This window comes from Hyperolius riggenbachi, chromosome 1 (assembly GCF_040937935.1).
Source record: "Hyperolius riggenbachi isolate aHypRig1 chromosome 1, aHypRig1.pri, whole genome shotgun sequence".
In the NCBI taxonomy this organism is placed as follows: Eukaryota; Metazoa; Chordata; class Amphibia; order Anura; family Hyperoliidae; genus Hyperolius; species Hyperolius riggenbachi.
Genome location: NC_090646.1, coordinates 163,662,422 through 163,687,395, shown reverse-complemented (window position 1 = coordinate 163,687,395; position 24,974 = coordinate 163,662,422). Strand labels below are relative to the sequence as shown.

Genomic DNA, 24,974 nt, shown 5'->3' with positions numbered 1-24,974 from the left:
TTAAGATTATCCCATTTTTTCATAAACTCAGCGTCATCTCTGTGTGAATGTGGTAGTACTAGATTCCTTAGGCCTCTCACAGTAATACCCTTTTTAAGATATACATTATAACTCGCCACTTCCCATGATGCTCTGTTATGTTCTTTATAAGTCTGAAAAATATTCACAAACTGTGGTTCAATATTAACTTTATCTGTCACTGGTCTATGTTCATTAGCTTCCGATAGGGTTACTGAAGGGCCTGCAGAACAAAAACAATCGATTGCCTCTGAAGTCAGGGTATCAATTGTTGGTAGACCGATCAATATGGTGGACATGACTACTTTGCTTTTTCAGTCTGATATATCGTGGAGGATCAAGAAAATAGCAAATACTTAATAGAGTACTCGGGGGATTTGTATAGGATACGTGTTCCCTGAACAGGGTTAGGCCCCTAGCGCACTAAAACATAACTTTTATTAGTTCTATTAAAATCAGGTATATCAAAGGTACAGCATTTATAAAACATAAACAGCTGCGTTGGTGTTTGACACTAATGTGTCACATATGTATCATATCACTGGGATGGATCACTTTCAGGTAGATAAAGATTGTACATCTATGTGCATGTGTCATGGAGAGGAAAAGGCTCTCCTCTCCAGCACCTATGCACAGCTAGTACATGCACAAATAGGACCTGCTGATCACACCCTCTTGCACCAAACACAGGTATAATGGACAGTAGGGGATCACACCATGCAAACAGTGTACAAAATTACAAATAACTCGACATGTTTCGGCTAAACGCCTTCGTCCGGAGTGAATACATATATACAGTGCTGTGCATCAAACATATACAGTGCCCCTGCCCCACATAACTGTCAGCATATATAGCCCCTATCAGAGCTGAATGCCGCCCTTAACTCACAGTCTTATATACTGAGCATTTCCTCTCTCCCCTGGGCGTCGCCCAGCAGGGTGTGTCCTACCTGTCCATCATGTAGTATATCTCATTCATTATCCAGGGTTCTCCTATCTCCCCATAGTTCCTCCATATCCCCCCTATTATCTGTGCATATGGCTGCATGTTAAAGCAATCTGATCAGCGCATTTGTCACCTATAAATTTATAGGTGACAAATGCGCTGATCAGATTGCTTTAACATGCAGCCATATGCACAGATAATAGGGGGGATATGGAGGAACTATGGGGAGATAGGAGAACCCTGGATAATGAATGAGATATACTACATGATGGACAGGTAGGACACACCCTGCTGGGCGACGCCCAGGGGAGAGAGGAAATGCTCAGTATATAAGACTGTGAGTTAAGGGCGGCATTCAGCTCTGATAGGGGCTATATATGCTGACAGTTATGTGGGGCAGGGGCACTGTATATGTTTGATGCACAGCACTGTATATATGTATTCACTCCGGACGAAGGCGTTTAGCCGAAACATGTCGAGTTATTTGTAATTTTGTACACTGTTTGCATGGTGTGATCCCCTACTGTCCATTATACCTGTGTTTGGTGCAAGAGGGTGTGATCAGCAGGTCCTATTTGTGCATGTACTAGCTGTGCATAGGTGCTGGAGAGGAGAGCCTTTTCCTCTCCATGACACATGCACATAGATGTACAATCTTTATCTACCTGAAAGTGATCCATCCCAGTGATATGATACATATGTGACACATTAGTGTCAAACACCAACGCAGCTGTTTATGTTTTATAAATGCTGTACCTTTGATATACCTGATTTTAATAGAACTAATAAAAGTTATGTTTTAGTGCGCTAGGGGCCTAACCCTGTTCAGGGAACACGTATCCTATACAAATCCCCCGAGTACTCTATTAAGTATTTGCTATTTTCTTGATCCTCCACGATATATCAGACTGAAAAAGCAAAGTAGTCATGTCCACCATATTGATCGGTCTACCAACAATTGATACCCTGACTTCAGAGGCAATCGATTGTTTTTGTTCTGCAGGCCCTTCAGTAACCCTATCGGAAGCTAATGAACATAGACCAGTGACAGATAAAGTTAATATTGAACCACAGTTTGTGAATATTTTTCAGACTTATAAAGAACATAACAGAGCATCATGGGAAGTGGCGAGTTATAATGTATATCTTAAAAAGGGTATTACTGTGAGAGGCCTAAGGAATCTAGTACTACCACATTCACACAGAGATGACGCTGAGTTTATGAAAAAATGGGATAATCTTAAGACAAAGCAGACACTTGAGCTGATGACCCTCCTTAGAGACCAAGAACAAAAAGTGGCAGATAAGGTAGCGACCAAACTCTGCAGGGAACAGCAGGAATTGTTGAAATTAAGTGAACACCCTGATTTCTCGAAATTTGAAAATAAATTACAAACAAAAGTCGCTTTACATAAAGACGACATTAAGTCGAGAAAACAGAGAAAGTTCATCAGAGACACAGGTGACTTTGACAAGGGTTGTGTGTTTGATTGGAATAAAGGTAAATACCCTGATAATAAGGGTGTAAGTGACACAGAGGGTGACTCTACTGCTACAGAAACAGAGAGTGAGTCCCAATCCGAAACAAACTTCCCAAGGGGACGAAACAGAAAGGGTAGACAAAAACCGAGATCAAAAAAGCCACCCAAAACCCCAAAACCAAAAGCTAACCCCCAATCTGAAACAAGTGAGGCTGAGAACAGTTTTTTATTACAAACCGAACAGCCAACGGGCAATTCCAAATCACTGCCCCGACACTTACGCAACCGAGACAGATGGGGATACACAGGCAGAAAACGGGGAAACCCAGTGAACAACTGGTAGACGATACAATGACCGACCAAACAGACAGATTGAGAGTGATAAATTTGTCCTCCACTACCCTTGATAGCAATGTTACTAGCCTTCTGGAAAAAGGCCTCACATATGTCCCAAACACTGACTTCCAGGCTTTTGAGTGGGTTAAGGACGTCAACTTATTCGCAAGGAAATTAGCATTGCATAAATATTTTGTGAACCCCACAGTGAGGGCCAGAAATGAGGCATCAGCTGAAAATCGGGCCCTGAATGATCTTACTGATTTATTGCAGGAGAACATAGAGGGGACTGGTGTGATGGCACCAACTAGTCAGTTAGACCAAAAAAGTAGGTTCTGTCCATCTATGGCGCAATATACACATATTAACACCTTTATAAATATGGTCACACGCGACCTCAAAAATCTTGAAAAAGAGGTCCAACAGAAAAAATTGTTTAAAAGTGACAACTTGTCCAGGGAAGAAAGGAATGCCCTCGACTTTCTGAGGGCTGAGAAAACCATTGTGGTAAAACCCGCGGATAAAGGGGGGAATATTGTAGTAATGGACAAGGATGTGTATAGGAATATGTGTATGTCGCTATTACAAAATGGGGAACAATACAAATGTTTAAAAGATGATCCGACTGTTAAATTTCAAAAAGAGATGCAAATTTTGCTGGAACACGGGCTGAAATCCCAAGGCCTACACAAGGACGACTTTACGGTACTGAAAAAGTTCGCAGAAACCCCCACAATGGCAGTCTTTTATGCTCTCCCAAAGATTCATAAAAGAAAAAACCCACCACCGGGGAGACCAATAGTCTCCGGGAGGGGGAGCCTAATAGAAAAGCTAAGCATATATACGGATGGTTTCCTCAGGCCGTTTGTGGAAACGTTACCATCGTATATACGGGACACCAAGGATCTGCTGGGGCGTTTACAAGACATCAGAATTCCCGAGACAGCCTTTTTGGCAAGCCTCGATGTTGAGGCCCTGTATAGCAGTATCAGGCATGACCTCGGTATACAAGCCGCGAAACACTTTTTACAGGCGAGAGGCATACACATGAAGGCCCATACAGAGTTCCTGCTCAGGAGCCTGGAGTTCATATTGACCCACAATTTTTTCAGATTCGAGGGATTGGTATACCATCAAGTAAGAGGAAGCGCGATGGGGACGGCGTGTGCCCCATCGTATGCTAATCTCTTTCTCGGGTGGTGGGAAGATGTCATCGTTTTTGGTGAGGATTTGTCGTTCTATACATCACACATCCTCTTTTGGGGGCGTTTTATAGACGACATATTGATTATCTGGGACGGGTCGGTGGACATCTTCAAGGACTTCGTTACGTGTCTAAACAACAATACAATTGGAATGTTCTTTACACATGAGATCAGTAATAACAGTATAAATTTCCTGGATCTCACAGTAACCCTGGAAAAGGATGGAAGCATCCAAACCACAATATACAGGAAACCGACCTCAACAAATTCCCTCCTGCACTGGAAAAGTGCCCACCCGCGATCTCTCAGGGCCGGGATACCAGTGGGTCAATTTTTAAGAGCAAAAAGAAACTGCTCAAAAGAAAGTGATTTTGAGAAGGAAAGTAAAGGTCTTACAGAGAGATTTAAGAGCAGGGGTTTCCCAGATTTTGTTTTGAAAAAAGCATACGACAGGGCGAGAGAGACTGACCGTACGTCACTCCTGAATACGAACAGCCAAAAAATCACAGAGAAAGAGAAGTTCCCGAGATTGATAGGAACGTATACTGCCCAATCCCATCAAATTCATGATATCATCAAGAGGTACTGGCCGATCCTGCATCAGGATAAGGATCTCTGCAAGATTTTGCCCACACGACCTAGTGTGACTTATAGAAGGGCTGAGAACCTAAGGGACAAGCTTGTACACAGCGAATTTAAAAGAGATCTGGTGGAACCAGCCCCAGTACGATCATGGCTACCTCCGAAACCAATTGGCACATACAAATGCGGGAAATGTAAAGCCTGTCAAAATATTCTGCAGACAAAAAACTTCAAGGACTCCAGTGACATTCGCACTTTTAAGATTCTGACATTTATCAACTGTGACACAGAGAGTGTGATTTATGGTGCAATATGCCCGTGCAAAAAATTGTATGTTGGCGAAACAGGGAGGGCCTTCAAATCACGAGTTCTGGAACACGTGGGCGATATCAGGAATAAAAGAGAAACAGCAGTGTCTAGACATATGAGGTCAATTCATGAGGAGGACCCCTTTAACATCAAATTTTTTGGCATTCAGAAAGTCATTAGGAACAGTAGAGGGGGGAACCATGACAAAATCCTCAAGCAGATTGAAGCAAAGTGGATTTTCCGGTTGAATTGTATGGCTCCGAATGGGCTAAATGAGGGGTTTGCGTATGCACCCTTTTTGGACTAGATGCGATCTGTATAGTGTGAATCTAAAAGGATATATGTGTGAGACTGACTCTTCTAAAAATGATATTTTATATGTATATATAGCTTTTTGGTCTGATTTTGGCCCTAATGCAGGGGCCTAGAGCACAGTACTTGTAAACCATGAGCATTGTCCTCTATCCCCCCCTTCTCCCTCTCCCTCCTCCTCCCCCCCTCCTTCCCTGCAGTTTGCCTGAAAAGGTGCCCCCTGTCGAGTGTGTCTCTAATGAATATACCATAAAGCTGTCGGATATATAGATATACAGACGCCTGGGTGGTATTGCGTACCACTTATATAATGAGAGGCACTACCTAGCTTATATAAAAAGAGGGACTCCCGAGGTTAAAATCGGGATGAACAAATATGCATGCCTAACCGTGAGTTATAGGTAACAAATGCGCCGGCCAAGCGGCTTTAGCATACAGCCATATGCGCAGATGAGGTCGCATGATACAGAGCAAAAAGTGGGACTCCCGAGGTAAAACTCGGGGTGAATACCTACAGTTATGCATGCCTGATCACGATTTATAGGTGACAAATGCTCCGATCAGGCCGCTGCAGCACACAACCAGATGCGCAGATAAGGTCGCATGAGACAGAGCAATAAGAGGGACTCCCGAAGTAAAAATCGGGGCGAATATCTAACCGTTATGCATGCCTGATCATGATTTATAAGTGACAAATGCACCGATTAGGCCGCTTTAGCATACAGCCATATGCGCAGATAAGGCCGCATGAGACAGAGCAAAAAGAGGGACTCCCGAGGTTAAAATCGGGATGAACCAATATGCATGCCTAACCGTGAGTTATAGGTAACAAATGCGCCGGCCAAGTAGCTTTAGCATACAGCCATATGCGCAGATGAGGTCGCATGAGACAGAGCAAAAAGTGGGACTCCCGAGGTAAAACTCGGGGCGAATACCTACAGGTATGCATGCCTGATCACGATTTATAGGTGACAAATGCGCCGCTGAGGCCGCTGTAGCACACAACCATATGCGCAGATAAGGTCGCATGAGACAGAGCAAAAAGAGGGACTCCCAAAGCAAAAATCGGGGCGAATACCTACAGTTATGCATGCCTGATCATGATCTATAAGTGACAAATGCACCGATCAGGCCGCTTTAGCATACAGCCATATGCGCAGATAAGGCCGCATGAGACAGAGCAAAAAGAGGGACTCCCGAGGAAAGAATTGGGGCGAATACCTAACAGTTATGCATGCCTGATCACGATTTATAGGTGACAAATGCACCGACCAGGCCGCTGTAGCACACAGCCATATGCGCAGATAAGGTTGCATGAGACAGAGCAAAAAGAGGGACTCCCGAGGTAAAAATCGTGGCAAATATCTAACAGTTATGCACGCCTGATCATGATTTATAGGGGACAAATGGGCCGCTGAGGCCGCTTTAGCATGCAGCCATATGCGCAGATGAAGGTGCATGAGACAGAGCAAAAAGAGGGACTCCCAAAGCAAAAATCGGGGCGAATACCTACAGTTATGCATGCCTGATCATGATCTATAAGTGACAAATGCACCGATCAGGCCGCTTTAGCATACAGCCATATGCGCAGATAAGGCCGCATGAGACAGAGCAAAAAGAGGGACTCCCGAGGAAAGAATTGGGGCGAATACCTAACAGTTATGCATGCCTGATCACGATTTATAGGTGACAAATGCACCGACCAGGCCGCTGTAGCACACAGCCATATGCGCAGATAAGGTTGCATGAGACAGAGCAAAAAGAGGGACTCCCGAGGTAAAAATCGTGGCAAATATCTAACAGTTATGCACGCCTGATCATGATTTATAGGGGACAAATGGGCCGCTGAGGCCGCTTTAGCATGCAGCCATATGCGCAGATGAAGGTGCATGAGACAGAGCAAAAAGAGGGACTCCCGAGGAAAAAATCGGGGCGAATGTCTAACAGTTATGCACGCCTGATCATGATTTATAGGTGACAAATGCGCTGATCAGATTGCTTTAACATGCAGCCATATGCACAGATAATAGGGGGGATATGGAGGAACTATGGGGAGATAGGAGAACCCTGGATAATGAATGAGATATACTACATGATGGACAGGTAGGACACACCCTGCTGGGCGACGCCCAGGGGAGAGAGGAAATGCTCAGTATATAAGACTGTGAGTTAAGGGCGGCATTCAGCTCTGATAGGGGCTATATATGCTGACAGTTATGTGGGGCAGGGGCACTGTATATGTTTGATGCACAGCACTGTATATATGTATTCACTCCGGACGAAGGCGTTTAGCCGAAACATGTCGAGTTATTTGTAATTTTGTACACTGTTTGCATGGTGTGATCCCCTACTGTCCATTATACCTGTGTTTGGTGCAAGAGGGTGTGATCAGCAGGTCCTATTTGTGCATGTACTAGCTGTGCATAGGTGCTGGAGAGGAGAGCCTTTTCCTCTCCATGACACATGCACATAGATGTACAATCTTTATCTACCTGAAAGTGATCCATCCCAGTGATATGATACATATGTGACACATTAGTGTCAAACACCAACGCAGCTGTTTATGTTTTATAAATGCTGTACCTTTGATATACCTGATTTTAATAGAACTAATAAAAGTTATGTTTTAGTGCGCTAGGGGCCTAACCCTGTTCAGGGAACACGTATCCTATACAAATCCCCCGAGTACTCTATTAAGTATTTGCTATTTTCGTGATGCAGCTAAAGCACATATTGCTCCACATCACCTGACGTACGAAAGGTTTAGACACTGCCATTTTAACATTGCTAGACTGGGAGGGGAGTGGTTCTGACAGTAGGCCTCCTGAAGGTTGTGAAGGTGAGCCTGCCAAAAAAGCAGGAGTGTTGGTCATGTGACAGCATTGTTCACTGTTAAAATACAGGCATTTCTAAAACACTATACGTTAATAAACTGCTAGGTCTAATTGTGAAACAGAATGAGACGAACATGTCAATTTAGTTTTTCAAATGAAAGGGTCATAAAACATAATGTATTATGTTTGGCCGGCATACAGTGAAAAAAGACTGTTTAGAGAACCTAGAAATTCGTGGATTACTTTACCTCTCTCTGTTTTGGTGAGTTTTTTTTTTTTTACATTTTTTTTTACATTTTTACTACTACCTGTAAAATGCACATTAGAGACTTAAAGCTCATTGAAAGCCAACACAATTTCTGAATATGAAGGTCTACCAGCACTATTAGTATGCCTCTTCCATTAACATGCCATTTTTGGGGTAAAAACATACTAAAATTAATTAGTGCTTGCATATACAGCTTCGAATATCTTTCTAAATTATTACAAAAATGATAGGACGAATGAATTAAAAAAACACATCTGGACTGTAGAGGTGCTCACATCAATTCACTCATCCTAACCAATGAAGAGTATCACACGATGGGGTTGATGCAAGAATCTGCGGTAATATTGCTGTGTGCAGACAACGCATGGCAATATTACTTTTACTACAGACAGCAGGTTACTGTGATTTTCCATATTAGCGGTACTCAACACGAGCGGTAATGGCGTTACTAACCACCACCATAGCAACATTTGCAGTACTTGAATACCACGGGTTGTGCTTATAGTGTAACTCATGGTTACTTGCTGGCGGTGGTAACAATGATATTATCAAAGCTTTGTGCATCAACCCCATTGAATCTTAATGGGAGAGATAGGAGATCAGGAAGCACCCCATTTTAGAACATTGTGTAAGTAATCCCTTCTACAAAAAGCAGTGAGCTGGAACTATTTACCAGAAAAAAAATCTTGTACTCTAGTCAAAAGCTTTGTGCTAACTAAAACTTCCATAATATGTAGTACCTGCCAATTAGATCAAGGGGTTAACATAAAGACCAGATGAAGCCAGTTAACCTCTAGATGACTGAACCATAGAAATTATGGAGCTTTCCTTTGCAGTTAACCCCTAGATGACTGAACCATAGAAAAGAGTCAATACTAACTTGGATTGAGGTTTCTGTTTTTTTGGCGTCCTCGGCGGTATCCCTGATTTCTGTCACTTCAACCTTCAAAAACAAAAACATACATCTCCTGTGAAAACAGAACACAAATATGTCTTATGGGAAATCTACAGGTTTTCTAACTTAATAGAAGTTAAAAGCACCATGAAAAATGTTTAGCGTTTTGCCATAAAGGAAGTGAAAAGTGAGACCATGTGTATTCTGAGCTCAGCCCATCTCAGTTTACACAGTATCTGAAATCAATGGAGATGATTTATCAGGATTGCTTAAAAGAAAGACAAGTAAAAATGGAAAGTATAGTTGTGCAAAGCAACCATTTAAGTTTCAGATGCTGAAAGACACAATGGAACTAATCGGTGACCCCAGAAATTTTTTCCTGCCAGGTGGCATGTAATAGTAGCCGGGTGGCATGAAAAAGTAGCCAGGTGGGGTGAGATGAGAGAATACAGGACTAGCGCTTCTCTGTGCAACTCTGCATACAGCAGAGGAGGAGGTGAACCGATGACAGACGGGTGCTCACCAAAACTAGCCGTGTGGTGCACCCAGCTAAAGAGCCTTGGGAGAACTCTGCAACCCCATTCAGGTAAAAACAACATAGCCCCAAAAAGGTTAACCAGTAAAGATGGTTAATTTGATGCAAATTATTTCAGCTTGCTCACAAACGCCATGCAAATTGCACGTAACATGGAATTAGATCAATACATTTTGACCCAATTCTTAACTGCATAAAAATTGTATGCAAGCAGGATTATTTGCATCTCATTGACCATCTCTATTAACCAGGCTACTTTTTAAATTGGAGATATTTTATAGGATGTAACATGTAGGACATCACTAGTTCTTCTAAAAGTGGTTTTGCTGTTATTTATTTCAATAATTTTTATTGGTTTTAACATAGTACCAGAGTGACATTACAGTTACAGTAATGATCCATGAAGTATATTGCTGTTTACAACATCAGGTACTGTGAGTACAGTGCAAATTAATAAAGTAATAACATAATAACATAATAACATGACAACATGAGTCCTAAAACTGTGGTAGCCTGTGAGAAGTGTAAAACAAGGATCGGGGAATTGGAGTATAGAAAGCAACCCCTAACCGAATAAATCAGTCTTTGGAAAGGCTGAGTGGTGGTATGTTTTTAACCACTTAGTTAGGAAAGATGGCGACCGCCCATTCACAAACCAAAATGGCTGGGCAGGGCCACCTCCCCCTAGGTACAACTAAACGCTTATGAGGTCCTGCCTTCAGCAAGACAGGATCTTTATTGCCATTCTAGAAAGTCTACGCTTGTAACAACATGGTATCTAGGAGTGTAAGCATTTTGGGGATTGCAATACCAATAGATCCGGAAAGAATTATACCGTATCAGGTTGTCAGTTCCTTAACTAAGGTAGTTTTGCTGTTATTTAAAAGAATCCAACAGTGGCCTTATGTAATGTGTCTCTGTATGCAAGCAAACTTCTGTACAAATCTGAAAACCTGAGGGTTATGAGCTTCCAATCATCAACTTACAGCTCCAACATTTTTCAGTGCAGAGGTCATAGAGATGGCTGGTGCTTTCGCTTTACCCTGAGGCGGCCCTCTGACTGGGGAACCTCCAGCATCTCCATGGGCTGAATGGCTGGGGGAGCCAGGGCCTACTCCACCCACATTACAAGGCACATTAGGATTCTTGAAGCCCCGAGCTGCCAACTGAAATGCCAAGAAAATGTATTATTAATAATAAAAAGTAAACCTAATCGAATATATAATCTGCCATAAAGCAGCAGCTATCAGATCAAATTTTATCATAATCAAAGACCACAATAACAGGATCAAAGAGCTTTGCAGCTTCAGAATTGTATGTTTACGCTATAGCAGGGTTTCCTAAATCTGGCCTCAAATCACTCCAAGCATCCTCAGAAATCTGACAAATAAAGACATCAGTGTCTCAGTAATTGGGTTTAGCTAGTGAGTGGCTATCCACAAACTTTGAACTGTTGGTAGGTGGTACAGTGGCTGACGATCTCAGGCCTTGCTCACATTATAAATCGCAAGAACTATCGCAAGCCCTGAGTGATTTATTGAGCGATTTTGAAAGCGCTCTTCTAAGATTCTACAAATTTTGGGGGGATTCAAAGCCACTTTAATAGTAGAGAAGTTTCCATAATGAGTGTGATCTAAAGCATATCTCCAAACATATAACAAAATGGCTGAAAAACAGCAAAGTGAAAGCATTAAAGTGGTCATCACAAAGCTCAGACATGAATATTTGTGGAATAAACTGAAATTAATGTGTCGGAGCAAGGAGGACGAATGAGCAGAAAGTTCCAGGGACACATTTGCTTGTGCAGGGCTACCTCTAAAGCTGTATACAGATGGGGATAGATGTCACCCACAAATACTGTTTATTATTCCACTAGGTAACATTTTACTCCTGATCAGTGTATATTGTCAAACAGCTCATTATCCTAAGGATCCTATGCAGAGAGCAGCAGGAACTACAGTAAAGGTACCAATACACCATGCAATTTTGGTGGCCGATTGTCCAATAGACAGATCTCTCTCTGATTGGCGAGAGATCAGTTGGCTGTCACAAACCACAGGCTGATTCCAAACTTATTTCAGCATGAAATCTTTTGGCAATCATCCTTGTGCCGCCGCCTTGTTGCCCCTGGTCGCAATGCCCCCTAGTGTACATGTACCCCCCCCCCCCCCCCGTGGCCCGTGCAGTCATACTTTACCAGTCCAGCTCTGTGTCCACAGTCTTCCAGATTTGCGCCCCATGTGGTTGGTGGTTCACTGTGTGTGACGTGCTACAATGCAATGCGTCGGCAACTACATGTGGTGTGAATCCGGAAAAAGAGTGCGGACACAGAGCCCGACACTGCGCAGATAAAGAATAACTGCAAAGGGGGGGGGGGGGGGGCTGTTCCCTCAGGGAGGACAGCGGACATGGTATTCTGTCCGTTCGTCATTCGCGACTATGACACGCCACTGCTGCCAGACTTAAGGGGGAACTGAAGAGAGAGGTATGTGGAGGCTGCCATGTTTATTTCCTTTTAAGCAATACCAGTTGCCTGGCAGCCCTGCTGGTCCTCTGCCTCTAATACTATTAGCCATAGCCCCTGAACAAGCAATGCTTGTTTCTGGTGTTATTCAGATACTACTGCAGAGAAATAGACCAGCAGGGCTACCTCTTACTTCAGTTCCCCTTTAAACTGACTCTATACAAATAATCAACTCTCGGTAGGAGTGCTGATAACTTCAAACCTTTTGTATAAAGAAAATTGCATTTGAGTCATTTCTTAAATGTTAACAGAATAAGCAGACAACATGTATGTTTCAGTAGAAGGGAAAAAAATTGATCAGAACCTCAACCGTGTTACAGTAGTATATTACCTCTGTAATCAAAAGGTTCAACAGCCAATAAGCAGTCATCATGTGCTGTTTGATTTTATGCTGACTATTTGGAATTAGAAACTGGCTTATGATTTCACCACTAACAATTATTGCACACCATCTCACACATAACTGCCTCCTGTTAAATACACCCCACAAATGAATGCATTTTGTGTCTTGTGTAATTTATGAAAACAGTCTGTACCATTTCTCTTTCTTTCAAAGAAACTTGCATATGTAACATCTTGTTTTACTTTAGGGTACCTTATTTCTATTGCCTATAGTAAAGCAATAGCATCCATACGTAGTCTTGGAATTTCACGCACTGCCCCTCTAACAAAATCCCTTTTATCTGTTCTTGTATTCAAAGTCAAGTGCAACCAAACCTTATTGCTACAGTCATGAGTGCTTTACTAAACCAGAATTGTTTTGTTGAGCCTCTAGATCAGATCACTAAAGTGTTTACTATACCCAGAGATCTGGGTGACTTACTGTACTTTTTCCTGCTGTACTGTGTATCTCCAAAAACATTAATGAAGCAATATGCTAAATCTGCTGTAGACATTCTAAAACATGAGATGCAAATTGCTGTTTTAGTGTTTCAATTTCTGGGGAAAAATATACTGATTTTGGATGTAGTGACTGGTGATACAGGAAGTCAAATGATCCCTAGGTTGTGAGCATGCTAAGGCGCTTCTATCCGCTTATCAGCAAGGTGTTTCAGTCTGCAACATTGATGTGTTGCTGAATAATGGACAGAAGTATGTGTGGTGATAACTCACCTAAGCCGTCTCCCTTACGATGCGTTCTATGCTGTACAATTTTCTTACACTTCTGCCTTATAAGCTGGAACTTCTGCTCTGAAAGCGCAAATGTAAGAAGATGGAACACAGCACAGAACGCATCAGAAGGGAGGCGGATCTTCCCCATACACAGCTCTTGCCTCCTACACACTGCAGGACAATTTAACTTTTCACAAGAACGTTTTCACTCATCACTAGTGCTCAGGTCCAAACAGATTCCCGGAGACTCTGCCGGGAACACAAAACACTGTTAAAGCGGTATAAAACCCTGACATATTATTAAATAAAAACATGTTTTCCTACTTTTTATATGCCATACGGTTATCATATTTGCATTTGTGCATAAGTATTATTATTCATTTAGAAATTACAAGTTCCCAAAAGCACAGTTTTTTGCTTTGAGAGCTGACTTTGCATTTTATTCATAACTGGTTTTATTCATTATGTATTGAAGGCAGAAATGCTTTGAGTGTCTGTCTGCGTCCATGAGCTTCTGCACAGTCAGACAATTTGTCACTTTCCTCACTTGATACAATTAAGTAAACACAAGATAACATCTGGATGTGTCCAGATTTCTCTGCACTGAACTTTGAAGTCCTGTGTGTAACCCTTTGAATGCTGTTCTAGTAAATATATATATATTATGCTGTAAATATTTTTTTTAGAGCAAAGAAGAAATGCTGGGTTTCATTCCGCTTTAAGAACAGAACTGAAGAAACCTATACAGATATGATGGAAGTAAGCTTCAACTAGGGATGGTCAATGAGATGCAAATAATTTCCAGTTGATGCAGCATTAAGCAAATGTCGTATGCAAATGTATGCAGCTTGATAATGGATCAATCAAGTCCTGCTGAGGTAAAATGTCATTGGTCCATCTCTGTTGTCAGCAACTTGAAACAAATATGGAAAAACTCCAGCATGCCAAGGTTTCTTCCAACAGTGAAGTTGCACCACAGTTTCTTCGTTACCAAATCGTTATTCATAGCAACCGCATGTTGATAAAAATACAGCTATTAGATTCATGGCATCTGTATCCTTAGGGAAACTTTAGTTCAACATACTATTGCTAAACACATTATATGACTTTAACATCAACAAACACTCCATATCAGTTCATTTTAAGTGACTCAGAGATTAATCTTCTCCTTGGGTCAGTCCATCCCTGCTGAACAGAAACTGATCCAGGCTTTTAAAAACGTCTCCTGACTTATGAACTGCAAGCATTATACAAGAATGTGGGATATAAACTAATGGTGTGATTACGTCCTAAAGCCGCCATAGATACCCACCTACGAAGCATAAAACCGCATAATAAATGGTTATTTAAGAACTATAGGTGGATTGCGATTCCCCTCCAAGGAAATATTTTCTAAGTAAAAGCAATTTCTAACTGTGGGCACCTTGGGGATCTATTCCACGTCTGATTCGCTGCGTAAAAGTGCTGATTTACCAAATAAAAAGGGGATCAGGCAGGATAAAGCTTTATGAGGAGGTATGGAAAATGTTTAAATGAGGCAGCGCTAGCTGGCATTATCTGCTCCCACATCTGTGTTTTCATTATAATCTGCAAAACAATAAAATTGGAGACCTCTACGAGGAAGTGAAATTACAGAACTAGTACACTGAGCATCATAAGGAGCTGTGATCATCAAATATCTTGCTGTGAGATCATTCCTCCTTACACCAGGAAATCTCTCTGCATGTGTCCATCACCTTTCAGTACAGTGTTTCGCCATATGGGAGCTTGAGTCCAACAGCTATGACTTGTTAAAAAAAGAATATAAATATATTATTCGTCCGGACGTGTAAATGTTGGTTGGACGTGCAAAGATGAAAAGTTGATTTTTTTTCTCATCTCTGCATGTCAAATAAACAGGCCTGCACCTGGGAGACCACACAGGAGCTGCTTCCAACACCGTGTAGTGGCTACAATTAACCTTTCACCGTGGATGAGAATTGCTGGCTGCAGGTGATATGTTTTCAAATTGCCGTGGCTGGTGACAGTTATGAATGAATATATCTCACCCCGGCACCCTTTTGATGCTCATCTCACTGCGCATACTTGTAATAGGTGACATTCCAGATACTTATGCACTTTTAAAAATACAACTAACAGCAATAGAAGAAAAAGACATGCAAAAGTGTCACTTGTAATTCTACTAGAATTATTAGAAGGATCTTTCTACAAACAACTTCATAAGTAGTGCTGGGTTTTAAAGCAAACCTGAAGCAAAAAAAAAACAAACAAAAAAACAACCCCTAATGAATTGTATGTGTAGTACGGATAATGAATAGAACAATGGTAGCTACGACAAAAGGCTCATATTTTTATTTTCAGTTATATAGCTTTTTTTTTTTTTTTTTTTTTTTTTTTAGAATATTACATCATTCTGTCACAGTTGCAGTATTCTGTCTTTTAAGCTATAAAACAAAGCAGAAATAATGATCCGTTGAACTCTCATGCAGTAAAACCTTATCTCAAGCTGTCTCTCTTAGTTGGGTAAGTACTTTGGATAACAGGACTGTATTAAACCCCGTGGGCTGAATAGGTCAGAGAAGCGCTTTTGCATAGACAACACTGAAGTGTTTTAACTTTTACTGTACTGGAAAACATGTTCTATTTCTTAGCTATACTACACATACAATTCATTATGTCATACGTTTATTTTCGCCTTAGGTTTGCTTTAAAGTCAGATACTTACTCCAGGACAAGGAAGTCCCTGGATCCTTCAGAGGCTTCCTATGACCTCATCCAGATCACCGCTGCTGCCCAGGACCCTGAGAAAGTTTGCAACCGTGTTCCCATGGGTAAAGGAGCGCTGCAGCACTGCTCAGGTGCATGTCAGCTTGCACTTGCGCAGTAACACACAGTCACCCGTGCTTGGAAGAAAAAGCCCAACACGAGTGGCACCGTGCACCTGCACAATGCATCCACGCTCCGTAGACAAGAGCTTGTCGAGAAATTCAAGGGGAATCAGCGCTGGATTGGCAAGGTGGAGGTGGATGGGGGAAATATCTGGATTATGCAGAGGCTTACCTTTTATCTATTTGAGGCACTTTTTATCGCTATAGGTATACCTTAAAATTCCTGGCTGCCAACCTCCTATATTGTTCTCATTATTGATAGAGTTGCTTCTCCGGCACGGAGCAGATCACCTGTGCCTGCCTATCTTCCCCCTGTGCTGCAACTACAGTTCCTCCCTGCTATCGCACAATAAAGCATTTAACTCTTTCCAAACCCTCCCCCCTGCCAAGAGTAGCAACAATTTCTCATTGCTCATTTAACTTTTTCTTTTATAAACACACTGGAGTGGGTGTAGAAAATGTAAATGCTCTATTACAAACAGAACAGGGAAGAGCTAGAGAGGAATGAAGGATGAGACTCTGCAGAACTGGACACAAAAAGTTAAGGTGCATACACGCACCCAATTTTGATTGGTCAATTACTGACCAATTTTACCTTCCCCATATAGTATGAGGGTCTACAAACTTTAAATACTACAAACAGATTGGGTAAGTAAGCTCTCATACTACACAGAAGTGGTAAAATTGGCCAATCAATGGCCAATCAAAATTAGGTGTGTGTACCAGGCTGTAGTCTCTCAGTAGCACAGGTAGGAGGTAGGCTGGGTTAGCTGTGTTCACAGTGAATGGCTGTCTTTTTTCACATCACAGAAGAGTAAAGACTGGGTCACTACCTGGGTTTGGGCCTTATGGCCAATTTAAGTGCTACAGAAAAGCCTTTTCTTACTGGGACACTTGCAATAAATTGGCCAAAAGGCCCAAACCCAGGTAGAGACCCAGTCTCTGTATTGTATTTTCTTTTTCCACATACCAGTTTCTCCCTCTCTATCTCACGTAGGTGATGATGGGATGGGGGAGGAGTCTGTACATTGCACAGCTTTTAAAGAGGCACCGGAGTGACATATAGTAGAAAGCAAACCATTACTCAGCATACCCAATTTTACGTTCATTATCCTAGTTTCAGCATCAGAAAAACTTCCTATAGCTACATATTTAAGTGTAACCCAGTTTTCCCAGAAATGTTTAGCCTAGACTATTTAGTTATGCAATCTCTGCCCCACAGCATTGTGGGAAACCAGGTGTTTCTGCTTACTTCACAACACAAAACAAACAAACATTCCACACTAATGCACCTTGCCAGCAGTAAAGATGTCACAACCTGTGATAAATTTAAAAATGTAAATGAGGAAGGGTAAATATTGTACAATGGACAAACTAAACTATGACTAAAAAAAAAAATCTATAAATGAATATTGTAAAATATAAAATTTTTTATTAATTAAGTTACATTCAATAAAGTTCCTCTCTGGGTCTAACATAACGGAAAATAAGTTAAAGATTGAACTAATCTGACTGGAGTAGTTACTTCCCATTTCCCAACATGTATCAATGTGCTTAAGTGGCATAAGGAACCTTATTCAGCATTAGAAACCATATACCGTATTTTCCGGTGTATAAAACTACTAGGCGTATAAGATGACTCCACAACTTTTCCAGTTAAAAAGACTACCCCTCTTCCAACGCACACCAAATTAAAATTATAAAAACATTGTATACTGGTGCTATATATGAACAGATACTGGTGCTGTACTGTATGTGGTACGTAGTATATAACAGTATATAGGCGATTCACTGGTTGGATTAGTCAACCCTCCCTAAGTGGATTGGACAGCTCTCCTTGTCTCCCTGTTTATCAGAGCGGTATGGAAGAATAGATTATGCTGTGCCCATAAAACAAGCCTCTTTCACCCTTCTGGCGCACCCTTGTATCCCATTTACCTCCCTCTCTGCCTCTCAGATCTCGCACATGTGCGCCTGCACCTCTTCACTACAGTCCTCAGCAGCGAGATCTGAGAGGCGGTAACAGGATAGGGCGTATCACCCGGCATCAATGACACACGGCGTATAAGGCGACCCCTGTCTTACACACCAGAATATACAGTATTTAACAGGGGTTTACTGCTTTATCAGGTAATACATATTGTTCCTACAGTGGATCAGGACAGAGAAGAAGCACTCCTGTCACATTATTTTATTAGGTTATTTATAGCTGGGCATTTTTTCCTTCTCTAGTATCTTATGAGTAGGACCTAGAGAATCAACTGTGTTCTTTCATATGGCAATTTTTTGTCATTAGCAGCCAATTTATTTAGAAACTTGCAAGTGCTCAAGGCCAATTTATTTTACCACATTTTTTTAAAATTTCATTTCATTACATTTCCTTGCTTCTACGGTAATTAGCACTGTTTATTAGTAATGTGTATTTATGGACACTTGTCACTAGGGGGCAGTGTGAGACAATAACAGAGGACTTCTGCTTTCAGTTTCTATATCCTCTGCCAGCAGAGCGACATCAAAGAATGCCATGAATTTACAGCACAACGAGTTCTGCCGACTGAGGTTAAAAGCAGGGCACATAACTTAAAACAAGATAATTCATTTGAAGCTGCTAATGGGTTAAAACTCACCACATACACATTATCATCTCCCTCTACATTTAAACTGGTTTGCCTGCATTGACAACACACAGTGGAAAAGTTCTCCTTTTACTCTTTCTACTCATTAAAGAGGAACTAAAGTGAAAATAATGTAATAACCAAAATTGGGGGGGGGGTGACATCAGAGACACAGGGGAGAGAAAAGGAGGACACCGGGGACATCAAAGATGGGGAGGGGGGAAGGAGAACACCGGGGGACAAGATAGATACAAGAAAAGACATGGGAGCAGAGGAGGACAAACAGAGAGTGGAGGACACAGGATGGTCAAAGAAGGACTCAAGAGGGAAATAATTGGGGGGAGGATTGAGGGGAGAAGATCCACAAGATGCCCGTGCACATGGATGCACCAGGGTTAGTATATTTTTTCCCCCTGGTTTTCGTCCTCTAAACCTAGGTGTGACTTATGGTCCGAAAAATACGGTATTTCCCACAATGCAACAAGGTTCACAGACAGGAAACTGTCGGGGGCCATGGCCCTGACATCACACTGTGGGATGCGTTTGATCACAATATTAGCCATACAGATGTCCCTGATTATCTATTTGAGAAAAGGTAAATATTGTGGGAAAGGTGGTATTGGATAGTGATAGTAATTAAGTTCAATCCTGGGTTAAAGTTACTCTATAACTGTTAAAATACTACCCCACATTGTGCTCCTTCACCTGTCTGCCTATGGACCCTCCACCACCATTCATATTACGATGGATTTCCTCCAACTACAACCATTCAACACCGACACAGCCATTATTTCCCACAATGCAACAAGGTTCACAGACAGGAAACTGGGTTGCTTGTCCTTATGAAGACTTGTGATGAAACTATCAGTTTAATGATGTGATAATTTGAAATGATTTGCCACAATTACTTTCTGATTTAACACTTGATTCTGTGACCAGAAAATTGGAGCCTTAAAGAGACTCCGTAACAAAAATTGCATCCTGTTTTTTTATCATCCTACAAGTTCCAAAAGCTATTCTAATGTGTTCTGGCTTACTGCAGCACGTTCTACTATCACCATCTCTGTAATAAATCAACTTATCTCTCTCTTGTCAGACTTGTCAGCCTGTGTCTGGAAGGCTGCCAAGTTCTTCAGTGTTGTGGTTCTGTGATGCATCTCCCCCCTCCAGGCCCCTCTCTGCACACTGCTGTGTGTTATTTAGATTAGTGCAGCTTCTCTCTGCTCTATTATCTTTTACAAGCTGGATAAATCCTCCTCTAAGCTGGCTGGGCTTTCACATACTGAGGAATTACATACAGGCAGAGCTGTCTGCACTCTGCAGGAAGAAACAGCCCGACACTTCAGTGGGTGATAGCTGCAGGGTGAAAGAAACACACAAATGATCTCTTGAGATTCAAAAGGAAGGATGTATACAGCCTGCTTGTGTATGGATGTATTTTCTATGTGTGGACATACTGTACATCAACCTACTTCCTGTTTTGGTGGCCATTTTGTTTGTTTATAAACAAACTTTTTAAAACTGTTTTTAACCACTTTTAATGCGGCGAGGAGCGGCGAAATTGTGACAGAGGGTAATAGGAGATGTCCCCTAACGCACTTGTACGTTTACTTTTGTGCGATTTTAACAATACAGATTCTCTTTAAAGCTGTATCACCTGATCACATTTCTCTGTGAGTTCTCTAAAACACAAGTTTAAAGGAATAGCAACTTCAGCCAAATGCATCAGCTGACACTGGGCCAAAAGACGACCAACATTGGAGGCAGGTATTAGAATGACTTGCATATTGTCTAGTCTGTAGACTGTGCTTGCTTTAGGGTGCCCATTAACGGTACCATTTTTCATGTGATTTTTTCGATCGAATGATATAGAAAATTCTCCATTTATGAAGGCAATCGATAAGAAAGTATTCTTTGGTCGATTGCTAAGTAGGATAAAATCAATCCGAATGTTGGATTTTATGATCAAATTTGAAGAAAGAATTGTTCAGTAAATGTGAACAATCGATAATTGCCTTCCAATTAGTTACGATCGCTCAAATGGCATCGAAAGATTGCATTTAGTGAAAAATTGTACTGTTAATGGGGACCTTAAGGTTTATGGCTTTAGCCACTGTAGTGTTGTATGCTCCGACGGTAAAACCAGGAAACTGGGTGATTATCAATACAAAGTAGATTGGGTGTCATCTCAAATGCTGAATGTCAGATTCACCCTTTTAATGCAAGTTCCAACCCATCATCCTGCTAATGAGAAAAGGTAAACCTGGTTCACATCAATAAAGGGTCCAAGTCAGACAAAACTCCAGGAAAAACAGACACACACACACACACTTGATTTAAAATATTTTGTTAAAATACACCTGCCGTACTGACAAATCAGAAAAATCTGCTGAAGATCGAGTATGCTTTTTAGATACTATAGATGAGCCCATTGTCTTATATAGCAGTCAACACAGAGGAGTTATCCATCCATTATGTCGATCCTGAAAATAATTAATCAATTAGCTTCTGTAATGGCCTTGCTCTCTCACCTCTCAATGTATCCAACTGCTGCTTAACAGTTCATGTCACTCGGCACTACAGCAACCTTTCCTTGCCGCAGTTTTCAGTAAGGTTTGTTTTATGTCGTTAATACAATACGGAAGGTGCAGAACATCTGTCAGGTAGTTCTTATTAACTTTCTCCCCAATCTGGATATTTCCCCTCACTCTTTGTGAAGGATGGAGAGAGGACCATGAAGGCTCTATGGGATCTGGAGCCTTCCCTCTCTGTAGGCAAGTAACTAACCTGAACTTCGTTTCCTTGCTTCAGGCTTATTTTAAAATAGCAAATTCAAAATAAACTGCAAACTCATGCTAATCCTTCTGCAAATCCATTTAAAAAAAATCATGCAGCAATCAATGCTGTCCATGCAGCCAAGTTACAAAAATAAATATCAGACCCATTTTAAAATAATTGAAAAAACAAAACACAAAATCCAGGATCCTCACCTCGAGCTAGGACATTTAAACCATTGCATATTTAATGGGGAGGTGCTGGAAGGGGTGTGGCAAGCAAAACAGCAAGTTTAAAACAACCTTCTGCACACTCATGCTAATCCTCGTGCAAATCCATTCATAAAAATCATGCAGCAATCAATGCTGTCCCTACAGCTAAGTTAAAAGCTGGGATATTCATTACAAGAATAAAGTCTCTTGCGTAGTTACATACACCGCATAGAGGTGGCCCAGTGTTGTATGTGTCCTAACTCTGGCCATGTAACATGCATAGCACAAACATGCACGCATTCAGCGCATCAAAACCTATCTAAGGAATAGGAGCACATATCCTTACCGTCCTCCCTGGGACAGAGAGTGCATCTAACTAATCCTGCAAGGGAGCTGCTAGTACCTACATATGTACCATGCGAACACACCAGCAAGCTGTGTGTGTTAAGATCACTGATAGGGGAAGAGGCAGAGTACCAGAAAAAATCCTAGCCACAAAGGATCAAATACAATTTAAAAAAAAAACAAAAAATCCAGGCTCCTCACCTCGAGCTAGGACATTCCAGCTTGTGTTCGCATGGTACATATGTAGGTACTAGCAGCTCCCTTGCAGGATTAGTTAGATGCACTCTCTGTCCCAGGGAGGACCTTAAAGTGAACCTAAAGTCAGTAAAAAAAAACGAGATGAACTCACCTGGGGCTTCCCTCAGCCCCCTGCAGACGATCGGTGCCCTCGCAGCTCCGCTCCGATGTCCCAGGACCCGCCGGCGAGCACTTCCGGTTTGGCTGTCACCGGCCGACAGGCATGAGAACGCGAGTGATTGTTCGCGTTCCCAGCCTGTATATCGCCCCCTATGCTGCTATTGCGGCCAGGAGGTCGCAATAGCAGCATAGGGGGCGATATACAGGCTGGGAACGCGAACAATCACTGGCGTTCTCATGCCTGTCGGCCGGTGACGGCCAAACCGGAAGTGCTCGCCGGCGGGTCCTGGGACATCGGCGCGGAGCTGCGAGGGCACCGATCGTCTGCAGGGGGCTGAGGGAAGCCCCAAGTGAGTTCATCTCGTTTTTTTTTTACTGACTTTAGGTTCACTTTAAGGATATGTGCTCCTATTCCTTAAATAGGTTTTGATGCGCTGAATGCATGCATGTTTGTGCTATGCATGTTACAGGGCCAGAGTTAGGACACATACGACACTGGGCTCCCTCCACACGGTGTATGTGACTACGCAAGAGACTTTATTCTTGTAATGAATATCTCAGCTTTTAACTTAGCTGTAGGGACAGAATTGATTGCTGCATGATTTTTATGAAGGGATTTGCACGAGGATTAGCATGAGTTTCCGGAAGTTCATTTTAAATTTGCTGTTTTGCTTGCCACACCCCTTCCAGCACCTCCCCATTAAATATACAAGTGTTTAAATGTCCTAGCTCGAGGTGAGGAGCCTGGATTTTGTGTTTTTTAAATTATTTTAAAATTGGTTTGATATTTCTTTTTTTTTTTTTTTTTTTTTTTTTGTACCTAGTTTTTTGGTGCTTTCTCAATTGCAAAGCGCTGAAATGTTACTTTACAGAGAAGATAAAAAAATTACTGGTATCTCTGAAGAAAAAATTCAGGAGAAACGTTAACTGCACATGACCCTCTAACTCTTAACCACTTAACGACCGCCCCCAGCCGATGGGCGGCGGCAAAGACCGGTCCCAAACGACCGCAATACGCCCATCGGCGGGGGCGGCTGCGGGAGTGGCTATGCGGCGATCGCGTCATTCGTGACGCGATCAGCCGCCGGGGACTGGCTCCGCCCCCCGTTCGCCGTAACCCGCCGGCCGTTCGGAAGCGCCGGCGGGTTACTGGCATCCGGATCGCCGCTGCAACAGTGTATAATAGGCTTTGTAATGTATACAAAGCCTATTATACTGGCTGCCTCCTGCCCTGGTGGTCCCAGTGTCCGAGGGACCACCAGGGCAGGCTGCAGCCACCCTAGTCTGCACCCAAGCACACTGATTTCCCCCCCCCTGCCCCCTGATCGCCCACAGCACCCCTCAGACCCCCCCCTGCCCACCCCCCAGACCACTGTTTGCACCCAGTCACCCCCCTAATCACCCATCAATCACTCCCTGTCACTATCTGTCAACGCTATTTTTTTTTTAAGTCCCTAATCTGCCCCCTACTCCCTCCTGATCACCCCCCCACCCCTCAGATTCTCCCCAGACCCCCCCCCAGACCCCCCCCCCGTGTACTGTATGCATCTATCCCCCCTGATCACCTGTCAATCACCTGTCAATCACCTGTCAATCACCCGTCAATCACCCCCTGTCACTGCCACCCATCAATCAGCCCCTGATCTGCCCCTTGCGGGCAATCTGATCACCCCCCCACACCAATAGATCGCCCGCAGATCCGACATCAGATCACCTCCCAAATCCATTGTTTACATCTATTCTCTCCTCTAAACACCCACTAATTACCCATCAATAACCCCCATCACCACCTGTCACTGTTACCCATCAGATTAGACCCTAATCTGCCCCTTGCGGGCACCCAATCACCTGCCCACACGCTCAGATTGCCCTCAGACCCCCCCCCCCTTATCAATTCGCCCGTGCAATATTTACATCTGTTCTCCCCTGTAATAACCCACTGATTACCTGTCAATCACCCATCAATCACCCCCTGTCACTGCCACCCATCAATCACCCCCTGTCACTGCCACCCATCAATCAGCCCCTAACCTGCCCCTTGCGGGCAATCTGATCACCCACCCACACCAATAGATCGCCCGCAGATCCGACATCAGATCACCTCCCAAATCCATTGTTTACATCTATTCTCTCCTCTAAACACCCACTAATTACCCATCAATAACCCCCATCACCACCTGTCACTGTTACCCATCAGATTAGACCCTAATCTGCCCCTTGCGGGCACCCAATCACCTGCCCACACGCTCAGATTGCCCTCAGACCCCCCCCCCCTTATCAATTCGCCCGTGCAATATTTACATCTGTTCTCCCCTGTAATAACCCACTGATTACCTGTCAATCACCCATCAATCACCCCCTGTCACTGCCACCCATCAATCACCCCCTGTCACTGCCACCCATCAATCAGCCCCTAACCTGCCC

At 42.7% G+C, this 24,974-nt stretch overlaps 1 protein-coding gene across 4 annotated transcripts in view; it reads right to left on the bottom strand.

Annotated features, from left to right (window-relative positions):
• The window catches only part of NEK1 (NIMA related kinase 1), a 208,340-nt gene that overhangs the window by 77,021 nt on the left and 106,345 nt on the right, over positions 1–24,974 (bottom strand). For all 4 annotated transcript variants that reach the window (XM_068278807.1, XM_068278809.1, XM_068278808.1 and 1 more), the window contains 2 exons: positions 10,708–10,887; positions 9,172–9,234 (listed from right to left, as the gene is read on the bottom strand). In XM_068278807.1, coding sequence (XP_068134908.1) covers positions 9,172–9,234; positions 10,708–10,887 — 243 coding nt within the window. The remainder of the gene's footprint in view (positions 1–9,171; positions 9,235–10,707; positions 10,888–24,974) is intronic.